Consider the following 20,842-nt stretch of genomic DNA (forward strand, 5'->3'; position numbering starts at 1 on the left):
CTGTGCAGAATTATTTCCCCCACTGAGCCTAAATGACAGCTTTGCAATGAAGAGGAGGATGAAAGGAGGTCAGATTGCAAAACACTTTGCGCATGGAAAATGTTAACAGGCAGCAAGAACGGAAAAACCAGAAAGACGCTGGCCGTGTGTTTCCTGACTCTGGCTAAGCTGACAATTGCATTACGTTTTCAGGCGATTGGTAGCGGCAGCACGGAAGTCTAGCAGAAAGCTAGTCCGGCGTCTAGTTCCTTGGGTCATCCAGGGAGTAAGTAAGGCCCCTGGGAACTGTGGGCACAGCCCCAGTTCTATTGTGCTGTATACATGACCTGGATAGCCCAGGCAAGACCAATCCCACCAAATATTGGAAGCTAACCAGAGTTGGCCTTGGCTAGCACTTGGAAGGGCGACCACTAAGGTACACAAGGGTTGTGACGTTGAACAGGCAATGACGAACCACCTCCAAATGTCTCTTGCCTGGCAGCCAGACAATCCTAGGATCCCCAGGCTATGGGTTCTTTCCCTGCTCCCCCTCATGCAGCCAGCTGGGTGACCTTGGGCTCGCCAGAGCACTGATAAAGCTGTTCTGACCCAGCAGTGATATCAGGGCTCTCTCAGCCTCACCAACCTCACAGGGTGTCTGTTGTGGGGAGAGGAAAGGGAAGGCAATTATAAGCCACTTTGAGACTCCTTCAGGTAGAGAAAAGCAGCATATAAAAACCTACTCTTCTTCATCTTTGTCGTCTTCTACTTTACACACATGCCATATGAGAATCAGATAAATGTGCTGTATAAATCCTGGATTCCCAATGAAAGCATACTACTGAGACATCCCAAGCAGAATTGTCGGCTACCTCGAAAGAGAGAGAAAATCCCTGTCTCCTCAATAGAGGTCTAATAGCTTCTTGTTTACCAAGGGTTATTTGCCTCTATGCCTTGAAAAGTTTATGCTACAAATTGAGGCTCTGTTAAAGAGACAGGACATGGCTTCCAGGCCTTTTGGCACCCCTTGACTCCAGTGGACCGATGCCCCTGTTTTGACAGCTAGAGGCTCAGACCTGGGTCATTTTTAACATATTCAGAGTGGTGTATGTTGGAATGTGCACGATGTGTGGTGTGCATTATTCAGGAGGATATGAAGAATATTCTACAAGGAACAGGGGGAGGATATGCGTATTTAGCATAGTAAGATTGGGAACTTCCTGATACTTTTCAAATGGTCTCCTCCAGTGTCCGGATTGGCTCTTCGGAGGCTTCCTGCTCCTTTGAGCTCACTTCCTCCCTGCTTGCCTCCAGAACAGAAGGAATAAATGAAAGAAGAACAGTTAGGAGTCTCTCTCTCCTCTTTCATAATAAAACTATTTTATTCCCTTAAGCAGCTTGGTGCTCTAGACTCTTGCATATTTAAACTTTGCCAACAGTCTGGAGCAGGGGTAGTCAAACTGCGGCCCTCCAGATGTCCATGGACTACAATTCTCAGGAGCCCCTGCCAGCGAATGCTGGCAGGGGCTCCTGGGAATTGTAGTCCATGGACATCTGGAGGGCCGCAGTTTGACTATCCCTGGTCTGGAGGGTAGAGTGCTAGATTAGGATCCAGGAGACCCAAATTCAAATCCCTGGTCTGCCATGGAAGTTCACAGGGTGAATCTTGGGCCTGTCACTGTGTCTCTCTGTCTAACCTACCTTACAAGGGAGATGAAATGGAGGAAGGGAGAATATGGCAAGCCGCTTTTGGGGGGAAAGCCAGGGAATAAATGTCTAAAACGAATAAACAAGGGAATAGGGTGCCTATGACTATATACAGAATCAGACTCAGGCCAAGACATTTTGTTGTCCACAGCAAAATCTCCAAATAGTTCTAGCGACTACAGGCAAAACTAGGATAGATTCATGGGTAAATCCTATGCGGAATGCATTTTAAAGAAGGCAACACTCAACATATAAAATCAGCCACGTGATTCACTGTACCTACAAAGTGAATTCCCTTTATCACGGAGTGACTTCGGCCTAGCCTCCTGCACTCTGACAGGAAACGTAGCTTCAAACAGGCTATTCCTTTAAAACCCAAGCATGCTTCAGGGGAAACAGTCTGCCTTCACAGACGAGCTACACTTTCCATCTAACCACAAGCTGTGAGTGCCAAATGTTTTATGCTGCTTATGGTGGTGATTGGCCATATTGATGGTGGAGGTCCCCTGCCTCCCCCGCCCCCCCCAGTTCCTTCTCCCCAGTCCCAAAGCATTTGGGCTGATTCATGGCAGTTAATTATGAGATGGCAAAGAGACCGAACTGGAGCTGAGGAGGCCGGGAGGTAAATGGAGAGCGAGGGAGAGTGCTAATGCATCTCACAAATAGCTCCGAGCTCTCCTTTCGCCTTGTTAGTCTGACAAGGAAATTTGGAATTAAGGCTCCAAAATTAACTACTTTTTGTGTGTGTGTTTTCCCCCTAAAAGGCATTTTAAAACATTTTTTTAAAAACGGACCAAAGGAAATTGCCTCCACCGAGAGGTCAAAAGCTATTAACCCACTGAAAGAAGAAGATGGGTGGGAAAATGGTGCCATTTAAGATTTCAGTTGGGATCATCATGAATATAAAGTATTTTCGTTGTACTTCCTAGCCTGATCTCTTTAGTAGTTGTTTGGTAACTAAGTAGGGTTAGTACTTGGATGGGAGATCACCAAAGAAGTCCAGGGGTGCTACGCAGAGACGGAAAATGGAGAAACATCTGCCTTTTGCAAGGAAAATCCTATGGCAGGGGTAGTCAAACTGCGGCCCTCCAGATGTCCATGGACCACAATTCCCAGAAGCCCCTGCCAGCAAATGCTGGCAGGGGCTTCTGGGAATTGTAGTCCATGGACATCTGGAGGGCCGCAGTTTGACTACCCCTGTCCTATGGGGTTGCCATGAGCCAGCTGTGACCGGACCAGGGCAGGTTTATCCATGTACCACGTGATACAGTCCATGTGCAGTGCCCCCCTCCCCCGGAACATGGGTGTAGCCTCTCTCCTCCCCTTCCTCTTTAAGGACACACAGAGTGACACCCCTTTCCACTGTAGACCCCCCTCTGCTCCCTGTCTGGCTACTTCTGCCGCAATTGTACTCAACTAGGGCTCCACAAATTCTCAGACTGGATCTGGTGCTTTGGGACCCGCAAACCCTTAAATGACTCCTGGGCTGGATGGCACTTTCGACCACCAAAACTTCCTCAGCATGATTGGCCAAGGCTGGCCTGATCTCGGAAGTTAAAAAGGTAAAGGTATCCCCTGTGCAAGCACCGGGTCATGTCTGACCCTTGGGGTGACGCCCTCCAGCGTTTTCATGGCAGACTCAATACGGGGTGGTTTGCCAGTGCCTTCCCCAGTCATTACCGTTTACTCCCCAGCAAGCTGGGTACTCATTTTACCGACCTCGGAAGGATGGAAGGCTGAGTCAACCTTGAGCCGGCTGCTGGGATCAAACTCCCAGCCTCATGGGCAGAGCTTTCAGACTGTATGTCTGCTGCCTTACCACTCTGCGCCACAAGAGGCTCTTTCTCGGAAGTTAAGCAGGGTTAAAAAGTCCGCTCTCCATTGCAATGACGAAGCTTTTTCTGACATACATGAAATGCAATCTTGATACAGAATAAGACTATAGCTGAGGTATGCATGGAGGTATTCTGTTTGAAATATGGGCATTTTTACCTTTTAATTTTTTGAATTATAGATTTTTTATCTCCATTTTCTTTACAGAGTGGTGGTCCTAGACAATATATATCTTAGGAGGAGGGCTCCAAATGAAACACTTTAGAAACTGTTGGGGCTAACCAAGCAGTAAGTCACCACTGTTCTTATTTTTTTAATTATATATATTTTTTATTTTTGAGAATTATACATATGAGATATATCTGTTATCTCGTGTTACAAATTGTTCAGATACCCCCCATTATAATGCTATTATCTGGATATGTTTCTTCCTGGTCCTGTTATAAGGGGATTATTTCAGGTCTAATCCTCTCTGATCAAGATGTAGATATCGTCCATTCTTCTTTTTATTCTTTTTCTTTGGGGAAGGTGGCTAGAAGACCTTTTCATCTTCACGAATCACAGAGAGCTATTATGGCTTCATCCAATCGGTTTGCATTCTTGCTCCTTCCTTGTCCTGGAAGACAGTCTCCAGTATTCTGAAAAGAAAGAAGAGAGAAAAGCAAGGCAGACTTGGTTCATTCAGATGTCAGGCTGGCCAGTCACCACCATTCTTATGGACAGCAAACATATAAAATAAATCAGACTTTCTTTTAAAAAAATAAAAAATAATATATGCTCATTCTAACATGTCTCTAACATTCATTTTTCAACCCAGCAAAAGTTTAGAATTTGTTTTTATACAAGAGAATATTGCATAGTCTATCTTGATCACTGAGGAAGACCCCTGTGGGTCAAAATGCATTTGGTCTGTTCTTCATGTGCAGTTAGTTATCTGTTGCTTTTACTTTGTTTTTACTATATTATGGGTGCACTTTAATAAATATAAATATTTGTAATATTTTTTAATATTGTTTTAACATTGTTTTGCAGTTCAACTTGTGAGTTCCTGACTTTGCCTCTATTTAGAACCAAAAAGGCTAGCCTCAGAGGAGGGCAATATATAAAAATAAATAAACAAACAAACAAATAATAAATAAAGCAATTATAAAAATAGAAACATTTTATGGGAGCTCATGTATTTAAAAACATTAAAATATCTGCTGGCACCTGCACAGGTCCTAACAATTTGGCAGTAATGGTGTACTCCTCCTTAACCTTTTTGGTTCTCGCCTGTTTTTCAGGGCCCATTCTGCACACAAAGGATAATGCACTTTCAACGTGCTTTAGCAGCTGGCTTTTCTTGTGCAGAACAGGAAAATCTACTTCTAAAGTGCATTGAAAGTGCATTATCTATGGTTTGCAGAATAGGCCCAGGTTGGGTTTTTTGTTTCCCTTTATTGTCCCCGTTGCTCCTAGTTAGTACTTGGATGGTGACCACCAAGGAATACTAGAGTTGCTATGGAAAAGGAAGGCACAGGCTAACCAGCTCTGAACATCTCTTGCCTTGAAAAGTCTTTGGGGTCACCATTAGTTGGTTGGGACTTGATGGTACTTCCCTTCACCACCTTGCCAAATTGCTGTTTGAACCATGGCCTTTGTTGTGAAAGCACTAACTCTTCTGATTGGGCTCCAGTGAGAACCTGTAAGTAAAATGAAGCAGAGATTGCCCATAAACTGTAACTCATACTTGATCTCTTCCAGGGGAGTTCTCTGCCTCTCCCTTCAGTACGAAGTCTCACTGTTCTTGCTGGAGGTGACTCTTCATCATTCGACAGAAGGAATAAACTCCATTCAAAGTGACGGCCTTTAATTACTCACATAGACAGTTTTATTTCTCCAGTGTTTTTGTGAACTGCAACTGAACTTTCGGGGACCGATTGGCTGTTTTAGCAAAGACTTATCATATGGCTGAACTTGGATGTTGTGACACAGTTTACTAATTTACCATAATGAGCTTTCACCTTATATTTCCACTGCTATGATGGTTGTTCATTAGTCTGAGGAAGAGTGCTTGCACTCGAAAGCTCACGCCTTGAATAAATCTTTGTTGGTCTTAAAGGCGCTACTGGACTCTGATTTTGTTATGCTTATGTGGAAGTCCCAATAAAGTCTTCAGAGCTCCCTTCTGAGTGACAATGAATAGGATTGAGCTGTAAATGTCATACTTTGTCTCACAGGTTTAAGGAAATTTTCACACAAAGCAAAAAATCCTCTCTTTCAGTCTCTTTCCTACTGCTGATTAAAATACGTGTGTGTGTGTGTGTGTGTGTGTAATTGTGTGAGAGCGTATACCCATTTTAACCAGCAGAAGATTTGCATTCACAGTACAGGTGGCAGGCAATGAAAAAAAAAAGGGTGTTTTCACATGGAAAGGAACTAAATTGGATTACGCTTAAAGCTAGTTGCAGTGCTAATACACATTGGCTAGAATGTGCCTTCCATTTCTCTACCCACAGCCACTTCCACCTGACATTTAAACTCGTTCACGTGTGACTAAGAAGTGTCACATGTGGAGTGCTTTTTGGTGTGACCTGTGAAAGTGCCCTAAAACGGGTAGTCAGCCTGTGGTCCTCCAGATGTCCATGGACTATAATTCCCATGAGCCCTTGCCAGCAAATGCTGGCAGGGGCTCGTGGGAATTGTAGTCCATGGACATCTGGAAGACCACAGGTTGACTACCCCTGCCCTGAAAGAAGGGCAGTTTTGTGCCACTTTGAAAAAAACTGCAGACGCTGGGATAATGCTAGCCTGTGTAACCTCCCAGGGAAGGGAGCATGAGCAGTGAATCCCCAAATCCGGCTTAAGCAAAAAGGGTGTCCCTGGCAAATGAGGGCCTCTATGACTTTATTCTGCTCCTTTTGCCTTTAAATTCTACGGCAGGGGTAGTCAAACTGCGGCCCTCCAGATGTCCATGGACTACAATTCCCAGGAGCCCCCTGCCAGCGTTCGCTGGCAGGGGCTTCTGGGAATTGTAGTCCATGGACATCTGGATGGCCGCAGTTTGACTACCCCTGTTCTACGGAGATGCTTAGGGACTCAGAGCCTGCTGTGGCATTGCACTAAGATGTTGCACCCACTCTGTGCAATCAGTCCATGGGTCTATCTATCCCAGTTTCCTGCTTTCGGCAATGGACAGTAATATGGCTCTGGGAAGTGACCAAGCAGATGTTTCTCTAAGGCAGTGGTTCTCAACCTGGGGGTTGGGACCTCTTTGGAGGTTTCACAGGGGTTGTGGCAGGGCAAGCAGCTTGGCCGGGGGAGGGCGCCATCCACACAACAGCCTTGCGGGGTAGATTGACATACAGCGTTCGTCTGTCTGGAGCAGTGGAAAGGAGCAAGATCGGCATGGTGGGACAAGAGGCAGAACCGGACTGAGAAACCCCGGGAAAAAAAATTTATATCCAACCATGAACAATGGATCTTCACGCCATTGGTCAGTTTTGGTTTGATTTCTGTGAAAGAACACTGGCATAATCTTATGGTTGGGGGTCACCACAACATGAGGAACTGTATTAAAGGGTCATGGCATTAGGAAGCTTGAGAACCGCTGCTCTAAGGGACCGAGTCTTCAGAGCCAGACTGCTTCTGAACATGGAGGTTACATTTTGGTATTATGGGTACTGAACTTCCATGGATCCAGCCCTGTAATAAGCATATCAGAAGAGCCTTGCTGGATCTGCTGAAAGGTCTCTCTAGCCAAGCATTCCGTTTCCTAGAGTGGTCTGTCCGGGGTATCCTCCAGCGCTGGGTGCTTGTCACAGCTGCTGATCTGGATGGAACCCATTTAGAAAAATCCTTCATATGGGATTATTATGAATGGTGAGGGGATTGGAACTCTGCACATGTCCAGAAACGCTCTTGCCTTTCCTTTTTGCTCCTCATGAACAGAATCTCATGATGTGGTGCCGAAAAAGGGTGATGGCAGGTATCCCTGGTCAGCCCCATCCTGAGGATTAGGGAAAGGGCTTTAAAACAGACTGATATCTGCACCAACTCTCCTTCCAAAAGCCCTGAGAAAGGAACAGGACTCAATTTCTTCACAAGAAAGGTGTCGGGACTCAGGCTTGAACCAGATTAACTTTGGGCTTCCCACTGCCTCTCCAAGCCCGGTGAAATCTGCTCCCTTGTCCACCACTGAAGCTGGCCCCTTCCTAAATGTACTCCCCCTCACAAGAGCCCCCTGGCTAGCCTGCCTGGCCGCCACATTCTCTGGCCTCGATTCCATTCCAAAAGAGGCACTCTGTACATGCCCAAAGGCCTTCGCTCTCCATGAGGCTGAAAGTCTAGTCTCCCTGACACAAAGGAGCCAAGCCCGGATTTCTGGGGTTGGCGGCGGTGGGGCGGGGTTTCTATTCCTGAATCAGAAGCAGAATCCGCAGCCACAGCAGCCGTCTCCTCCTCCTCCTCCTTCCTCTCTCTTCCTCCACGTTGCAGGAGAGGATGGAAGGGGCGGATGCGCGGCAGCGAGATCCCTTTGGGGACGTCTAATGGGCCGATTCCATTTCAACTGGATGACGCCACTTGGGGAGCATTAAGAGCTACGGGAAAGCGAGAGGAGGAGAGGGAGGAGGGAGCGTGGGCGGGGCGTGCGGGCGTGGGCGGAGCCAAGCGCCAGGCCCCGCCCACCTCCCGCTCCCTCCATTCACAAGCACGCGGGCGAGAGCGCCTGCATTCACAAAAAAAAACACCAAACAACACACACAAAAAAAGCCACTCCACGCGCTGTCGCCGGGGCCGCCCCTTCGGAGGCTGACTCCGCCCCCAGGGCGGGGCCCCGCTCGCGCCTTGCCCGGGCGCCTCCGCCGGCTCGTCGAGTGAGCGGAGAAGGCGCGGCCGCTGCTGGTGGCCTTGGCGGCGCTGCCGGGTTCGCGGGAGCTGCGCTCTGGCCGCCCCTTCGAGAGCTCGCCGCGCTGGAGCTGCGCCGAGGTGAGCCGCCTCCTTCTCCGACTGGGGCTTGCTTAGCCAAAGCACGCGCGGTGGCCTGCCTTCTCTCTCCCTGCTTAGATCGGGAGCTGCACGTGTGAACGTGGCTCTTCCCCGCGACGGGCAAACGTGCGGGTCCCACAGGGCTCTTCGTCGGGGCGGTAGTGGTGGTGGTGGTGTGCGCGGGCTTGATGCTCCCTGCTTGGTGCTCGGCTGGGGGGCAGGGACGGTCTGGAGAAGGGCTTTCGCCTCTGCGGGCACCGCTTACAGGACGAGGCTTGCCGGAGCGCTAGCCTCGGTGGCGCTCGACGGCTGGCTCCCGAACGGGGCGGCCGTCGAGCCCTTTCTTCCGACCTGCCGCCTCGGGGCGTCCCCTGCCGAGCGGGAGGTCGGCGTCGGACGGAGCGGCGCGGCTGTCTGGCGGCGCGGGGAGCCGGCGGCTCGGACGACCTTGGCGGCTCCTGTTCTGCCTCGCGGGCCGGATTCCTGGCCGCTGGGGAGGGGGCGGAGGAGAAGGGGGAAGCCGGGGTCTCTTTCCCAGCAGGAGGCTGTCGGAGAGCCGGCTCGCACAGGTGTGGCAAGGACCCGTCGGCCCAATGGGAAGCCCGTCCACTCCTGGGCGGGGGGAGTCGCCAAATTGGGGGAGGGGGGGATGAGCCCAGTTATCACAGTAAGGGGGGAGGGCAAGGCAGCCCCTGGAAAAGGTGGCGCTTTTTGGAAATATGCGAGTCGAGGGCAGAGGGTCATGAGAAATCGAACCTCCATGTTCAGGGGCTGCCCACCCTAAACTGGGGGCAACATGGAGAGGGAACGCTGGGCTTTGTGAAGGCATCTAGTCGACCCCCACTGGAAGCAGGGCCCTTTCTGCACTTTCAATATGGATTTGCAGCTGAATTTACCTGTGCAGAACAGGATAATCTTTTTCCAAAGTGCATTGAAAGTGCATTATCCATCCAACGTGTGCATAATGCATCCGGGATGGCAGTGTCGTGGGATCTTGGGTCCAGTCCTGCAGGGCTCTTATAAGAATGGGAGTGCCCAAGGTGTAAGGCTTGGGCTTGGCCAATTTGCAGGGAAAGGTTACTGGCCTTTGGGATGTGCAATTGAGACACAGGTGCCTGGAAGGGGGTGGGCTTGCCTGGGTCACAGGTAAGGCAGGGAACCAGGTTGGCATTGGAGCCGGTGAAAGCATCCTTCCTTCCCTGGGAGAATCATGAATTCTTGGAAAATGCTATGTAGGAGAGCCATCAGGGTGGTGCTGGAAAGCCGCAGGCGGAGAGATGGGTGGGGGCCGGGCCCCTTGACACCCTGCAGGATTTGAATCCTGTGGGTGATGGCTCTCCGATGTGTAATCTGGAATAGGAGAAATGCCAGAGCTGGGGGGGGGGATGGGAAGGGCTTTTCAAAATCATAGCAGGCAACTGAATCCTAGCAGATGTCCATTTTTGCTCCCGGACTGGCAAAGGGATCCAAAGAGGCTGGTGGCCATTAGAGGGGTTTGGTCTTTATCGAGAATATATATATTTCAAGCAGTCACTTGCATCACTTTTGAACTGTAGGTCGGAAGATATGAACCCATATGGGGGAAGGGGAGGGGAGCGGCTGAGAGAGGGTGGGGTGCCTGAAGTCACCTGCTGAATTTGTAGCAGTAGCCAACATTTGAGCTGGAGGGGTGGGGGGACTTTAAAGGGAGCAGTTGAAAAAGTGACTTGCAGGTGGCTTTCCAGAGACCTGAAGGCTAAGGAGACTCCCAAGTATTGTGTGTCAAAATTCTAGTCATGCCCCCCCCTCCTTCAATCACACCCACAGGGTATCAGGAGGAACAGATGGTACATCTTTTAAAGTGTCTGAGAAAGAAAATCAGGTCTCTTTTAGAATGTGGAGGGGGATGCAAGTTTACTTTGTGTGTTTCAAAGTGCAGAGAATGTTTGATGCTTTAGCTCATGTGTGTATACGGAGATGTGTGTGTGTGTGTGTAATCTGGCATATATAATTCCTTTCTTCTGTCTATTCTTTCTCTTTCCAAAATAAAGAAATAATAATAAAAGTTTGCAATCTGTTTTGACCTCCCTCTTGTAGCAAATAAACTGTCTAATGGAAGCTTTCTTTGTAAAATCAAAAGCTCACCTGGATGGTGAGTTTACTGGATTGATTCTCTGGCCTGGCTTGTTGTTCAGATCACCTTGCATGAGGGGAGGGGGGGGGGCAGATAGGCAGCTGCCATTTGCATTGGAGATGAGGACAGAACTGCTAGGCTGGGGGGGGGGGTGTTTCTTGGATGGGTTTAGTCTCCGTTTGACCGGAAAGCTGGGATCAGGAGAATGACAGTCGGTCGTCCTCTGTCTGTGGGGATGGCAGTGACACACCCAATTTCCAAAGGCAGTTGAATTGCATCCGGATGCTCGGCCCTACACTGAGCATTACAAATAGTAAGGAGGAAGCATGCAGGTCAGCTAGGCAGCTCTGGGGATGCATGAGAAAGTTGGGTCCAGTAAAGATGCAGCTGCACCGGCCTGTGACTTTTGGAAAGAGAAAGTTAGTGATGGGGAGGCTGCCTGGGGGGTTCTGTGCCACCTGATGGAGGTGGATAGACTGTGGCCAGCAACTGTGGGTCATATTTTGTATCTGCTCATGAGACTTGGCTCCAGTTGAGTCTTGCAGCAAATTTGGGAGGTGGGGAGGCATATTGCATTGATTGTGGCATAGCACTGGTGTTCCAAGCAGAGGTGTTCTGGTGCCTTTCTCAAAGTGTAGCTGCTTTCTGTTTGCATGTTCAGTGGGTTATTCCGGAGTGACTTCCACTTTCAGCTACTGTAGCTGCCAGCTCCCTTTGATTCACCCTCTGCCTCTCTCTTCTCCCCCCCCCCTTCCCTCTCTGCAGTATCTATTTCAGTCCCTCCCGCCTGCTGGATTGGATTCATCGCATCCGGAATGGCAAACAATTTATTGTCATTCAATCCTCTTTTTCTCTTCCTCCCTCCTTTCCCCCTTCCCAATCCTGTTTGGTGCTGGAGAATTTTGCTGGGTCCTAAAGCCACTCTTCTCAAAACTTGGGCCCTGGGCCTGCCCATAAAATCGTAGCCTTTATTGGCAGGGCTCTGCATTTATGCACCCAAATTCTCTGCTGAACTTTGCAAATTGTCTGTGTGATACTTACTGGCTTCCTCTTGCATAATTTATTTTACTTCAGCCAGCAGTGAGGAGGGGTGGAGGAATGATGCAGGGCCCTGGAGTCCCACCCACTGACAGCTGGAATTTTGGTTCAGCATCTTCCTGCACTGAGACTTTGCCAGGCCTTGCTAGTCCACATTCAGCTGTATCTACTGGCCTTATGGACTAGAAACTTGATGCTTGCACACATATTTTAAAAATGAAATCTGATGTTCTTCCAACGAGCTATCCAATTCTGATTTGCAAAGTAATGTTGCAAAGTTACCGAACAGGGATTATTGGGTCTTAAATCATGGGACTGCAACTGTATTCACCTGGTCCTGAATGATCAAAAGCAGTTTCTGGGGGTTAGGTGACTTTCTGACAGAGCGGTTTCTCAGTGGCACAGGCTTCCTCAGGAGGTGGTGGGTTCTGCGTCTTTCGAAAATTTTAAACAGAGGCTGGATAGCCATCTGATGGAGAGGCTGATTCTGTGAAGGTTCAAGGGGGTGGCAGGTTACAGTGGATGAGCGAAAGGGTTGTGTGTCCTGCACAGTGCAGGGGGTTGGACTAGATGACCCAGGGGTCCCTTCTAACTCTGTGATTCTATGATTCTAAGAGTTCTTTTTAAAAATACATCCTGTCTGTTGCCTTGTCTTGGAAAGTAGTGGCTTGATGGAAGTTTCCCGGAGAGTTACCAGGGTAGAGGTGGATTGTTTCAAAGCTCGGTGGATTGATTCCAACTCCTCTTTCTGGTAGGTCATGCTGGGTCTCACTTGGCCATGCACTGGAGCTCTGTGGCCCAAGGTGGTGGGAATCCAGGCTAAAAGATCCGTATTCAGCCTAGTATAATACAGCCTTAAAGGTAAAGGTATCCCCTGTGCAAGCACCGAGTCACGTCTGACCCTTGGGGTGACACCCTCTAGCGTTTTCATGGCAGACTCAGTACGGGGTGGTTTGCCAGTGCCTTCCCCAGTCATTACTGGCCTTACCTGATGTTTAGATTTCTGCTAAAGGCCAACCTTCCTTTTGCTTTGCTGTCGCCAGTGCTCCCGATCTATTATTCCGGACCATTTTAACTTCAGATCTAATTTCCATAATATAAGGTCTAGGGTGGGCTATACCCTAGGGCAGGGGTAGTCAACCTGTGGTCCTCCAGATGTTCATGAACTACAATTCCCATGGGCCCCTGCCAGCATTTGCTGTGGAGGACCACAGGTTGACTACCCCTGCCCTAGAGAGAGGGCTCCAAATTTCCATAGTTTGCAATGGGGTGGTGTTCACTCCTGCTTGCATGCACTTTCCTGCTCTTGAGATTCCTTCAGTGATACAAATCACTGGGAGATGGACAGCCCTTGGGTGCTGTTGCCTCTTGACCTAGGAGGAGCAGCAAAGAAGTGGGAAAGAGAGAAATTAGGGTGACCTGAAGAGGGGAGAGGGAGAGGGTCACTGAGAACATGCAGTGGGATGTGGAGGCAGAGGTGGAAGAGGGGGAGAAGACTTAAACCATGACTGAAGAGCAAAAGGTGTGTATGCCAGGGGTGGCCGAACTGTGGTTCTCCAGCTGTCCAAGGACTACAATTACCATGAGTCCCTGCCAGCATTATGCAACACCCTTTGAGTTGGAAGCATAAAAGTAGTTAATGTAAGGATTAGGGGCACCTCTGGCAGTACCGAGGGGGAGGGAATACTCTGGCCTGCAGAAGTAGAAAGACCGGTGGATTAACTGAGAAGAAGTTTTTAAAAAGCAGAGCATTAAATTTGTAACCAGTCGCTCTCTGAGGCTAGTGTGCCCTTTGGAGTGATGTGTCCTTCCTGTTGACAAGGGGGGGGGGAAATCTGGTGCCAGCGCTTGGAGGAATTCCGGCTCCATTCGATTGTGTCTGTGTGAGAGAATGGTTGTGATCGCCCTTGTGTGGAGGAGAAGCCTTCTGCGTATGTGTAGAGACTAGGAACAAATGCTAAAACTTGTTCCGGTCTGTCTCTTCTTTCTCTTACCCAGTTCTGATCTCTGTTTACCTGGAGGGCGAGAGGGTTTTTTTTCTTCAATGAACCTGGGCTGATGGCTTTCTTTTTTCCCCACTTGAGTGTGAGGGAAGTGGAGAGAAACAGAGAGAGGAACCCAAGCCTGCTTTGGCTTTTAGCAGTCAAAGGAAGATGCCTCTTGATCTTTGCCTGCTCTTTGCTCTTCTTCAAGGTCAACCTGGCTAATGAAAATCAATTTTCTCCCCTTGCTTGTTCCCCTTGTACAGCTCAGGCAGCATTCTTTACCAGCTGCCCTGGCTTCATTGATTGAAAAGCCTCCTTTCGCTTTCCAGAAATTAGGCTGTCGGCCTTCAAACCATTCCTTCCTCCCCCAGGACAGAAGGCTTGCAGACTGAACCTGACCTCCCCCCACCCTTATTACCTTGCTATTGAGGGCCCTGTCTGAGTGCAGGTTTCTCAGGGCTGGGAAACTTGGCATAAGGAAGGGGATTGACTCCCCTTCTCCCCCTAGGGCTCCAAATGAAACTGTGCCCCTGGGTGCTTGGAAGAGGTTTTCCCACTGCACCTGTGACTGAATGTTCGAAAGAACTTCCTGACTGTTAGGGCAGTTCTCCGGTGGAACACTCTTTCTTGGGAGCTGATGGGCTCTCCCTTGGATATTTTGAAGCAGCGGGCTAGATGGCCATCTGACGGCAACACTCGGCCAATGAATTCAGGCAGGTCCTGAGAGAGGGCAGGAAGAGATTAGCCTGTGCCTCCCAAGGTAATGCCTACCATCACTTTGGGGCCAGGAAGGAATTTTCCTCCAGGCAGATTGGCCCAAGGATCCTGGAGGCTTTTCTTTTTGGCTTTCCTCTGGGCATAGAGCAGGGATCACTGAGGGAGGGGGGGGGGAGGTAACAGTGAATTTCCTGCCCATTGTTGGAGGTTGATGACCCCTGGGTTCCCTTCCAGCTCTATCCTTCTGCGAGCCCTATTCTAAAAGTTGGCTTGGAGAACTCCAACTCAATGCACAGTGGTGGGAACTTTGACTCTCAAAAGCTCCCCCTCCCCCTCAAAAAATCTTATGGGTCTTAGGGAGCTACTGGGCTTGGTTCTAGATGGGAGAAAAATCATAATTCTGGTAGTCCAGTGCTGATTTCCTGTTGAATTTGCCTATCTGAGAGTTTGAAGGTAGATGGCTCATGAAGTTCCCCAGCGGCTGCAGCAGAATAAGCTCTTTCATCCCTCCCCCCAATCTGTTCTAGGCTCTTTTGTGTGTCTGTGTGTGTGTGTTTTAAAGCTTATTTCATGGGAATTTTTCTCTGATGCAGAGCTGATTGCTTATGCTCTGTTTCTAAGACCAAACAAAACAGGAAGGGTGGAGTGGCTCAAGATATTTCTTAAAAAAATACTCAAACATAACTCCTCTTCTAGGGTCTTCAGGAACAAAACCCCCTTCTCTGTCCTCTGTCTTTCTCCACAAGAGCCAGTTCTGGGGTGGCTGGGTGCCCAAATGAGGGGGCTGCTTAGGATATGCCATAGCAGAATGAGGGAGGAAGATGCTGGAAGCAGCATCTACACGTAAGCTATTGCAGTGTTTTCGGCAAAAAAAGACATGTTTTTGAATTTCCCACTGGTAGTCTTCTGGGATGTACTTTAGGTTGGTGTGGGTGCCCTCAGCTCATCCTACTTTTCACTGAGTCCTCCCAAACTGCTTGTGAATCCAGTAAGTGTGGATCTGGTTTGGTGTCTGAATAGGAGCCTGTTGGAGTTCCTTACAAACGCCCCCCTCCTCTTCCTGAAAGGGCCATCCCCTAGACCAGGGGTAGTCAAACTGCGGCCCTCCAGATGTCCATGGACTACAATTCCCAGAAGCCCCTGCCAGCATTCGCTGGCAGGGGCTTCTGGGAATTGTGGTCCATGGACATCTGGAGGGCCGCAGTTTGACTACCCCTGCCCTAGACAGAGTGTAGGGGGGTCCTTGGCGTGCTCATTCCCTTCTCTTCCCTTCCCCCTCCAACCTTAACAACGTCTCAGTTCTTGGCTTCCTTCTCCTGCAGGATCTTCTGATGTTCCTCGCTGACCTGAGCCTTCGCCCTTCCCCAGAATGCCCCACTCGTCCAACACAGCCGAGCACCCCCCCGAAGAGACCGTGGGCTCCGTGGCCGAGGAGCTGCAGCAGATCCTGTCCATTGACCAGATCCACGCCATCCGTGCCTCCAACGACTATGTGGAGAGACCCTCGGCCTCCTTCAAGCAAGCCCACTCGATCCCCTCTTTGTCCCACCAGCCGGGGCTCCACAAGCAGGAGCCGGCGCACGGGCGGCTGACGTCTTCCACTCTCCAGGACCTGCACCAGGCGCTGACTTTCCAGCAGCCTCTGAGCCATTCCAGCACTGCCAGCTCCATCTCCCACGGCACGGCCACCTCGGAGCAGCGCCTGCTTGGGGGCATCACGCCCTCCCACTCCGGTCACTCCCTCATCCGCGCTCAGCCCCGAGCGGGGGACCTGAAGTCTGAGGAGCTGCTGAAGGGGGCTGCTGAGAAGCCCCCCACCTTCCACCCGGGCCACCTCTTCATCTGCGAGGAATGCGGCCGCTGCAAGTGCGCCCGCTGTGCAGCCACCCGCAGCTTGCCCTCCTGCTGGCTTTGCAACCAGCGCTGCCTCTGCTCGCCGGAGAACCTCATTGACTACGGGACTTGCCTCTGCTGCGTCAAGGGCATCTTCTACCACTGCTCCTCGGACGACGAGGACACCTGCGCTGACGACCCCTGCTCATGCGCCCCCGGCTCCTGCTGCGCCCGCTGGGTGGCCATGAGCTTCCTCTCTTTGCTCATGCCCTGCCTCTGCTGCTACTTTCCCACCCTGGGGTGCCTCAAACTTTGCCAGCGAGGCTACGACGCCCTGAAGCGACCTGGCTGCCGCTGCCAGAGTCACACCAACACGGTCTGTCGGAAGATCTCCTCTTCCAGCGGGGCGGCTTTCCCCAAGACTTTGGATAAGCCCGTATGACTCGTGCTCCCCTCCCCGTGACGGGGGAAAACCGGCTGTTCTTCATCTTCTCCTTCAGCTTCTGCTGCACAACACCTCGGCCTGGGGACAAAGCACAGAGGGATGGCCTGTCACCGAACCTGCGCTCCCCCCGCCCCTCCCCCCCCGGTCAGATGTTGAAGCTGGTTCCAAGATGGAGACCTCTTTTCCCAGATGAGTCTCAAGGGCTTTGCCCATCTTGCCGACAGCTGAGGACAAGTGGGACGGGAAGCTGAGGCAGGGAATGATGTTCCCAGTCAAGGGTGGAGGGTTGGTTTGCTACCGGGTGACTCAGGAGCCTGACCGACACAACGCCTTGTGAGTTATGGATCTGTGGTGGGTTCCAAAATTCAGCGAGGCCGTGATAACCCCACATTTTCAGTCCTGCTAGCCCTCTCGCCTAGGGCTCATATTCCAGACCTCCTTCTGCCCTGCACAATTTGCAGAGGGGGGGGGGAGGAGAAGCTTCCAAAAAGTAGCCAATGGAGGCTGCCGTACCAAACGGGAGAGGGGGGGGGGCTTGGAATGTTTGAGGATGTTTGCTCAGAAAGGGGAGTGGGTGGAAGGTTCAGAGTCACAAGCGTTTAAGGGTTTATGAGAGTCTGTGCGACTTCACTGGTGTGCAGCTTTGCAGATTAGGTTCGACCACAAGGCGCAAGGATTCTGCACAGTCTGGAATCTGAAGCTTCCAGTCCAGTGGACTTGAAACAAGGCAGGTTCACCCTTGATCCTTTCTGGATTTAGTGGGCTATTGAGTAGCACGGAATGTCGCTCTGGGTCTAGCCAAGGCTGAAGGTAGATCAGGACACCTTTGGGCCGGATGCTCCTCCTTTGCAAAACGGCGCCTGTAGCTGATGCGTCCCTGGATCACTGGTGCAGCTCTTTTATCACCCTGGTGATTCAGAGTGTGGACTCCCCTTTTGAGCACAGAAGCTTGCTCCTGCCTAAATTTAGGGTATGTAGAACCAGATCCTGCAAGCAGCAGCTCCTGGCTACTCAGGGTGGCAGTTTTCCACCTGGCTACTGTGACATGCTTTCTCTTGCAAACCGAGAATGCCAGAAAAATGTCCCAAGGTGCAGAATGATTGCAAGGTATTCTTGTGACTGAGCTTTCAGTTGGATGGGGGCAGGAGGGTCAGGAGGAAGATCAGCGGTCAGCCGGAGAGATCGCTGGGATGGGCGGTGAGCACGGTTGCTCCTTTCTTCCAAACTGCAAGCACTTTGATTTTGTTTGACTTAGAGGAAGGGGTGTGGGGCATGATTCTTCCAGGGGGCTTTGGACTATTGCATGTAGGAAAAGCTGACCAGGGTGAAGCAATTTGGACAGTGGTAAGAGGCATTTCCTTGGGAGTGGGCAGAGATGGTTCAAAGTTCCGTAGTCTGGAGCAGGGGTAGTCAGCCTGTGGCCCTCCAGATGTCCATGGACTACAATTCCCATGAGCCCCTGCCAGCGTTTGCTGGCTGGGGCTCATGGGAATTGTAGTCCATGGACATCTGGAGGGCCACAGGTTGACTACCCCTGCTCTAGAGGCTGTGGACAAGCCATAGATATCCCTGGCGGATTGGGGGGAAAGGGCTTGCAAATGTGTGGTTTGGGCACTTTACTGCATGTCAGTAGGATTTTATTTTTCTGGCTGGCTCTGAAAATTCTGGCCTAATGACTGAAAGCTGGGGTGAGCTGTATACTCGTCACCATGCCAGGTATACGATCTAAGGCGGGGGTAGTCAAACGGCGGCCCTCCAGATGTCCATGAACTACAGTTACCATGAGCCCCTGCCAGCATTCGCTGGCAGGGGCTTCTGGGAATTGTAGGCCATGGACATCTGGAGGGCCGCGGTTTGACTACCCCTGATCTAAAGGCTTACAGCTGATCCCAAACCAGTTCTGGCTCATCACCCTGCCCAGAGCTTGAGAGTGGCTTTATTTTTGAGCACCTACAAACCCCAGAAAATGGGTAGATTCAAGTGGGTAGCTCTGTTGGTCTGAAGGAGCGCAACGGAAATAGAGTCCCATAGCACCTTTAAGACCAACAGAGATTGATTCAAGGCGTGAGCTTTCGAGTGCAGGCACTCTTCCTCAGACTAAATGAACCACAGTCATAACTGTGGAGTCATAAGGCAAATGTTATTGAGTGGAGGATTTTTATATGAGGCTTCCCCAGTGATGCCTTTGACCCACTTGAAGGGCTGCACTGAACGTTAGAGGTGCAACTTAACTATCTTCACCTCCTGAGTCCCCCTTAGAAGTTAGGGAAGGGCTCAGGGAGCACACAGCCCACCACTTTGGCTTTTTGTTGTTTTGGAGGTTGCTTTGATATGCTTTTGTAACTCTAAATGCAGTGGCGGCTTCGGACTCTTTTGGGGAATCTCTCTTGATCCCTGAGACGATTGGTGCCATATGCAGGGCCTGGCTTCGCCAAAGAGTCCGCAAAAGTGGGACGCCAACCCCAGGGGCCTTTCCTTGGAAGAGCTTCCTGAACTGACTTGTATCAAGTGAGACATTGGGGGGCCTGCCAAAGGGGGGCTGGTTGTGTTGCTGACCTGCGTGGACTACCACTGCCTTGGACGATTGGGCTTGTTACTCTTTTCTGATACCCACTTCCTCCCCCCTAGATCTCATTTTTTTTTTGTGTGTGTGTGGGGGGGTGAAAGGTGAGGGACCATCCTGAGAGCAGTGGGGAGCAGTAACTGGCTTGAAGACAATAGCCTGAGAATGTCATGATTTCTGCTGGGGTTGGAACAAGACTCATGGCACTGGGGATCATACGGAGAACCAGGGGCCACAACTGGGAATGAAAAAGCCATGTACTTGACCCTGCGGTAATGTTTCAAAGGGCACCCTTCTGGTGTTTGAGCCCAAAGCTGCTGCTTTGCACTTCCTCCCCTCCCGTGCCCTTTGCTGTCACAGTCTTGCTTTTGAAGGTCCCCATCCAGAAGCCAGATGGCTTCTGCTCTGAACTGTCTCAAGGAAGCCCCTTCCTGCTGGAGTGCAGTGAGGGCTCTTGCTTCACAGCCTCTGTTTGGGTCCCAAAGGTATTCTGTGCTGTGTGCGGAACTGAATCCCGTCCCTCCTCAACTTTCTCTACTCGGTCTGTTGTATATTTTTTACCGCATTAACCGTTTAAAAAAAAGAAAAAAAAGAAAAGGCACAAATATTTATTTGAAAAGTTTATTTTGAAGATTTAATAATAAAGAAACAGAGAAATGCATCCGAACATATTTATTACTACAGTAACTCTCTTAGTCGTATTGTTTTCCTTCTTACAAATCTAATCCAACTGTTAACTGAACCACTGCTGAAATAAAGGAAATAATTCTATGGGTGGTGTCCTGAACCACTACAAAGCAACTATTCAATAAAATATATATTACTTTTGAATATTCTCTTGGTGTTCTGGTCTTTGGTCAGGGGTTGAATAAGAAATGTGCATATGTGCTCTCAGCTGGATGGTCCGTTCTCATGAGGGCTTGGAAGCTAAGAAGGGCATCTGCCCTGGTCAAGACTTGGATGGGAGACCTCCAGGTGAAGTCTTTGGCCACAGTGCAGATGCAGAACAATGGCAACCACCCCTAGTCATCTTTTGCGGTGAAAACCCTATGGGGTTGTAAACCATGGGCTTTGTCTTGAGGGTGCTTTCCATCCCTACCATCACCAATGAAGAAACATGTCCTGACCATGAGATCTGGACAAAGACTCCTGGCTCACATACTCCAAGCTACCCTTGGTCACAGGACCTCATCTTTAATGGCGCGGTCTTTCTTCGCAAGCAGGAACTACAGATGTTTTGATCTCTGCTTAAACTCAGCTTGCCTACTTGGAAGCGAAATTTGCAAGTGCCTTGGGGTAACTTCCACCAGGGCCTCGTTGAGCTCTAGCTATAGAATGGAAAACATTGGACAACAACCTTTCTTGAGTGGCTTTAGTACTGCTTTATTATCTCACTGGGCAAACAGTGAGAGCCAGTGTGGTGTAGTGGTCGGGAGCGGAGCGGCGGCTTCTAATCTGGCAAGCTGGGTTTGCTTCCCCGCTCCTCTACATGTAGGCAGCAGGGTGACCTTGGGCTCATCACAGTTCTGGTACAGCTGCTCTGACCAAGCAGGAATATCAGGGCTCTCTCAGCCCCACCTACCCCACAGGGTGTCTGTGGTGGGGAGAGGGAGAGGGAGCCACTTTGACAGTCCTTCAGGCAGTGAAAACGTGGTGTAAGT

At 50.3% G+C, this 20,842-nt stretch overlaps 1 protein-coding gene across 1 annotated transcript; it reads left to right on the forward strand.

Moving 5' to 3' along the window:
- The first annotated feature begins 8,346 nt into the window (after positions 1-8,346).
- SPRY3 (sprouty RTK signaling antagonist 3) lies at positions 8,347-20,012 on the forward strand. Its single transcript, XM_077308585.1, has 2 exons — positions 8,347-8,487; positions 15,663-20,012. The coding sequence occupies exon 2, from the start codon at positions 15,710-15,712 to the stop codon at positions 16,613-16,615; it is 906 nt and encodes a 301-aa protein (XP_077164700.1). The 5' UTR covers positions 8,347-8,487; positions 15,663-15,709; the 3' UTR covers positions 16,616-20,012.
- The last annotated feature ends 830 nt before the right edge of the window (positions 20,013-20,842 follow it).

This window comes from Paroedura picta, chromosome 13, assembly GCF_049243985.1.
Source record: "Paroedura picta isolate Pp20150507F chromosome 13, Ppicta_v3.0, whole genome shotgun sequence".
Lineage (NCBI taxonomy): Eukaryota > Metazoa > Chordata > Lepidosauria > Squamata > Gekkonidae > Paroedura > Paroedura picta.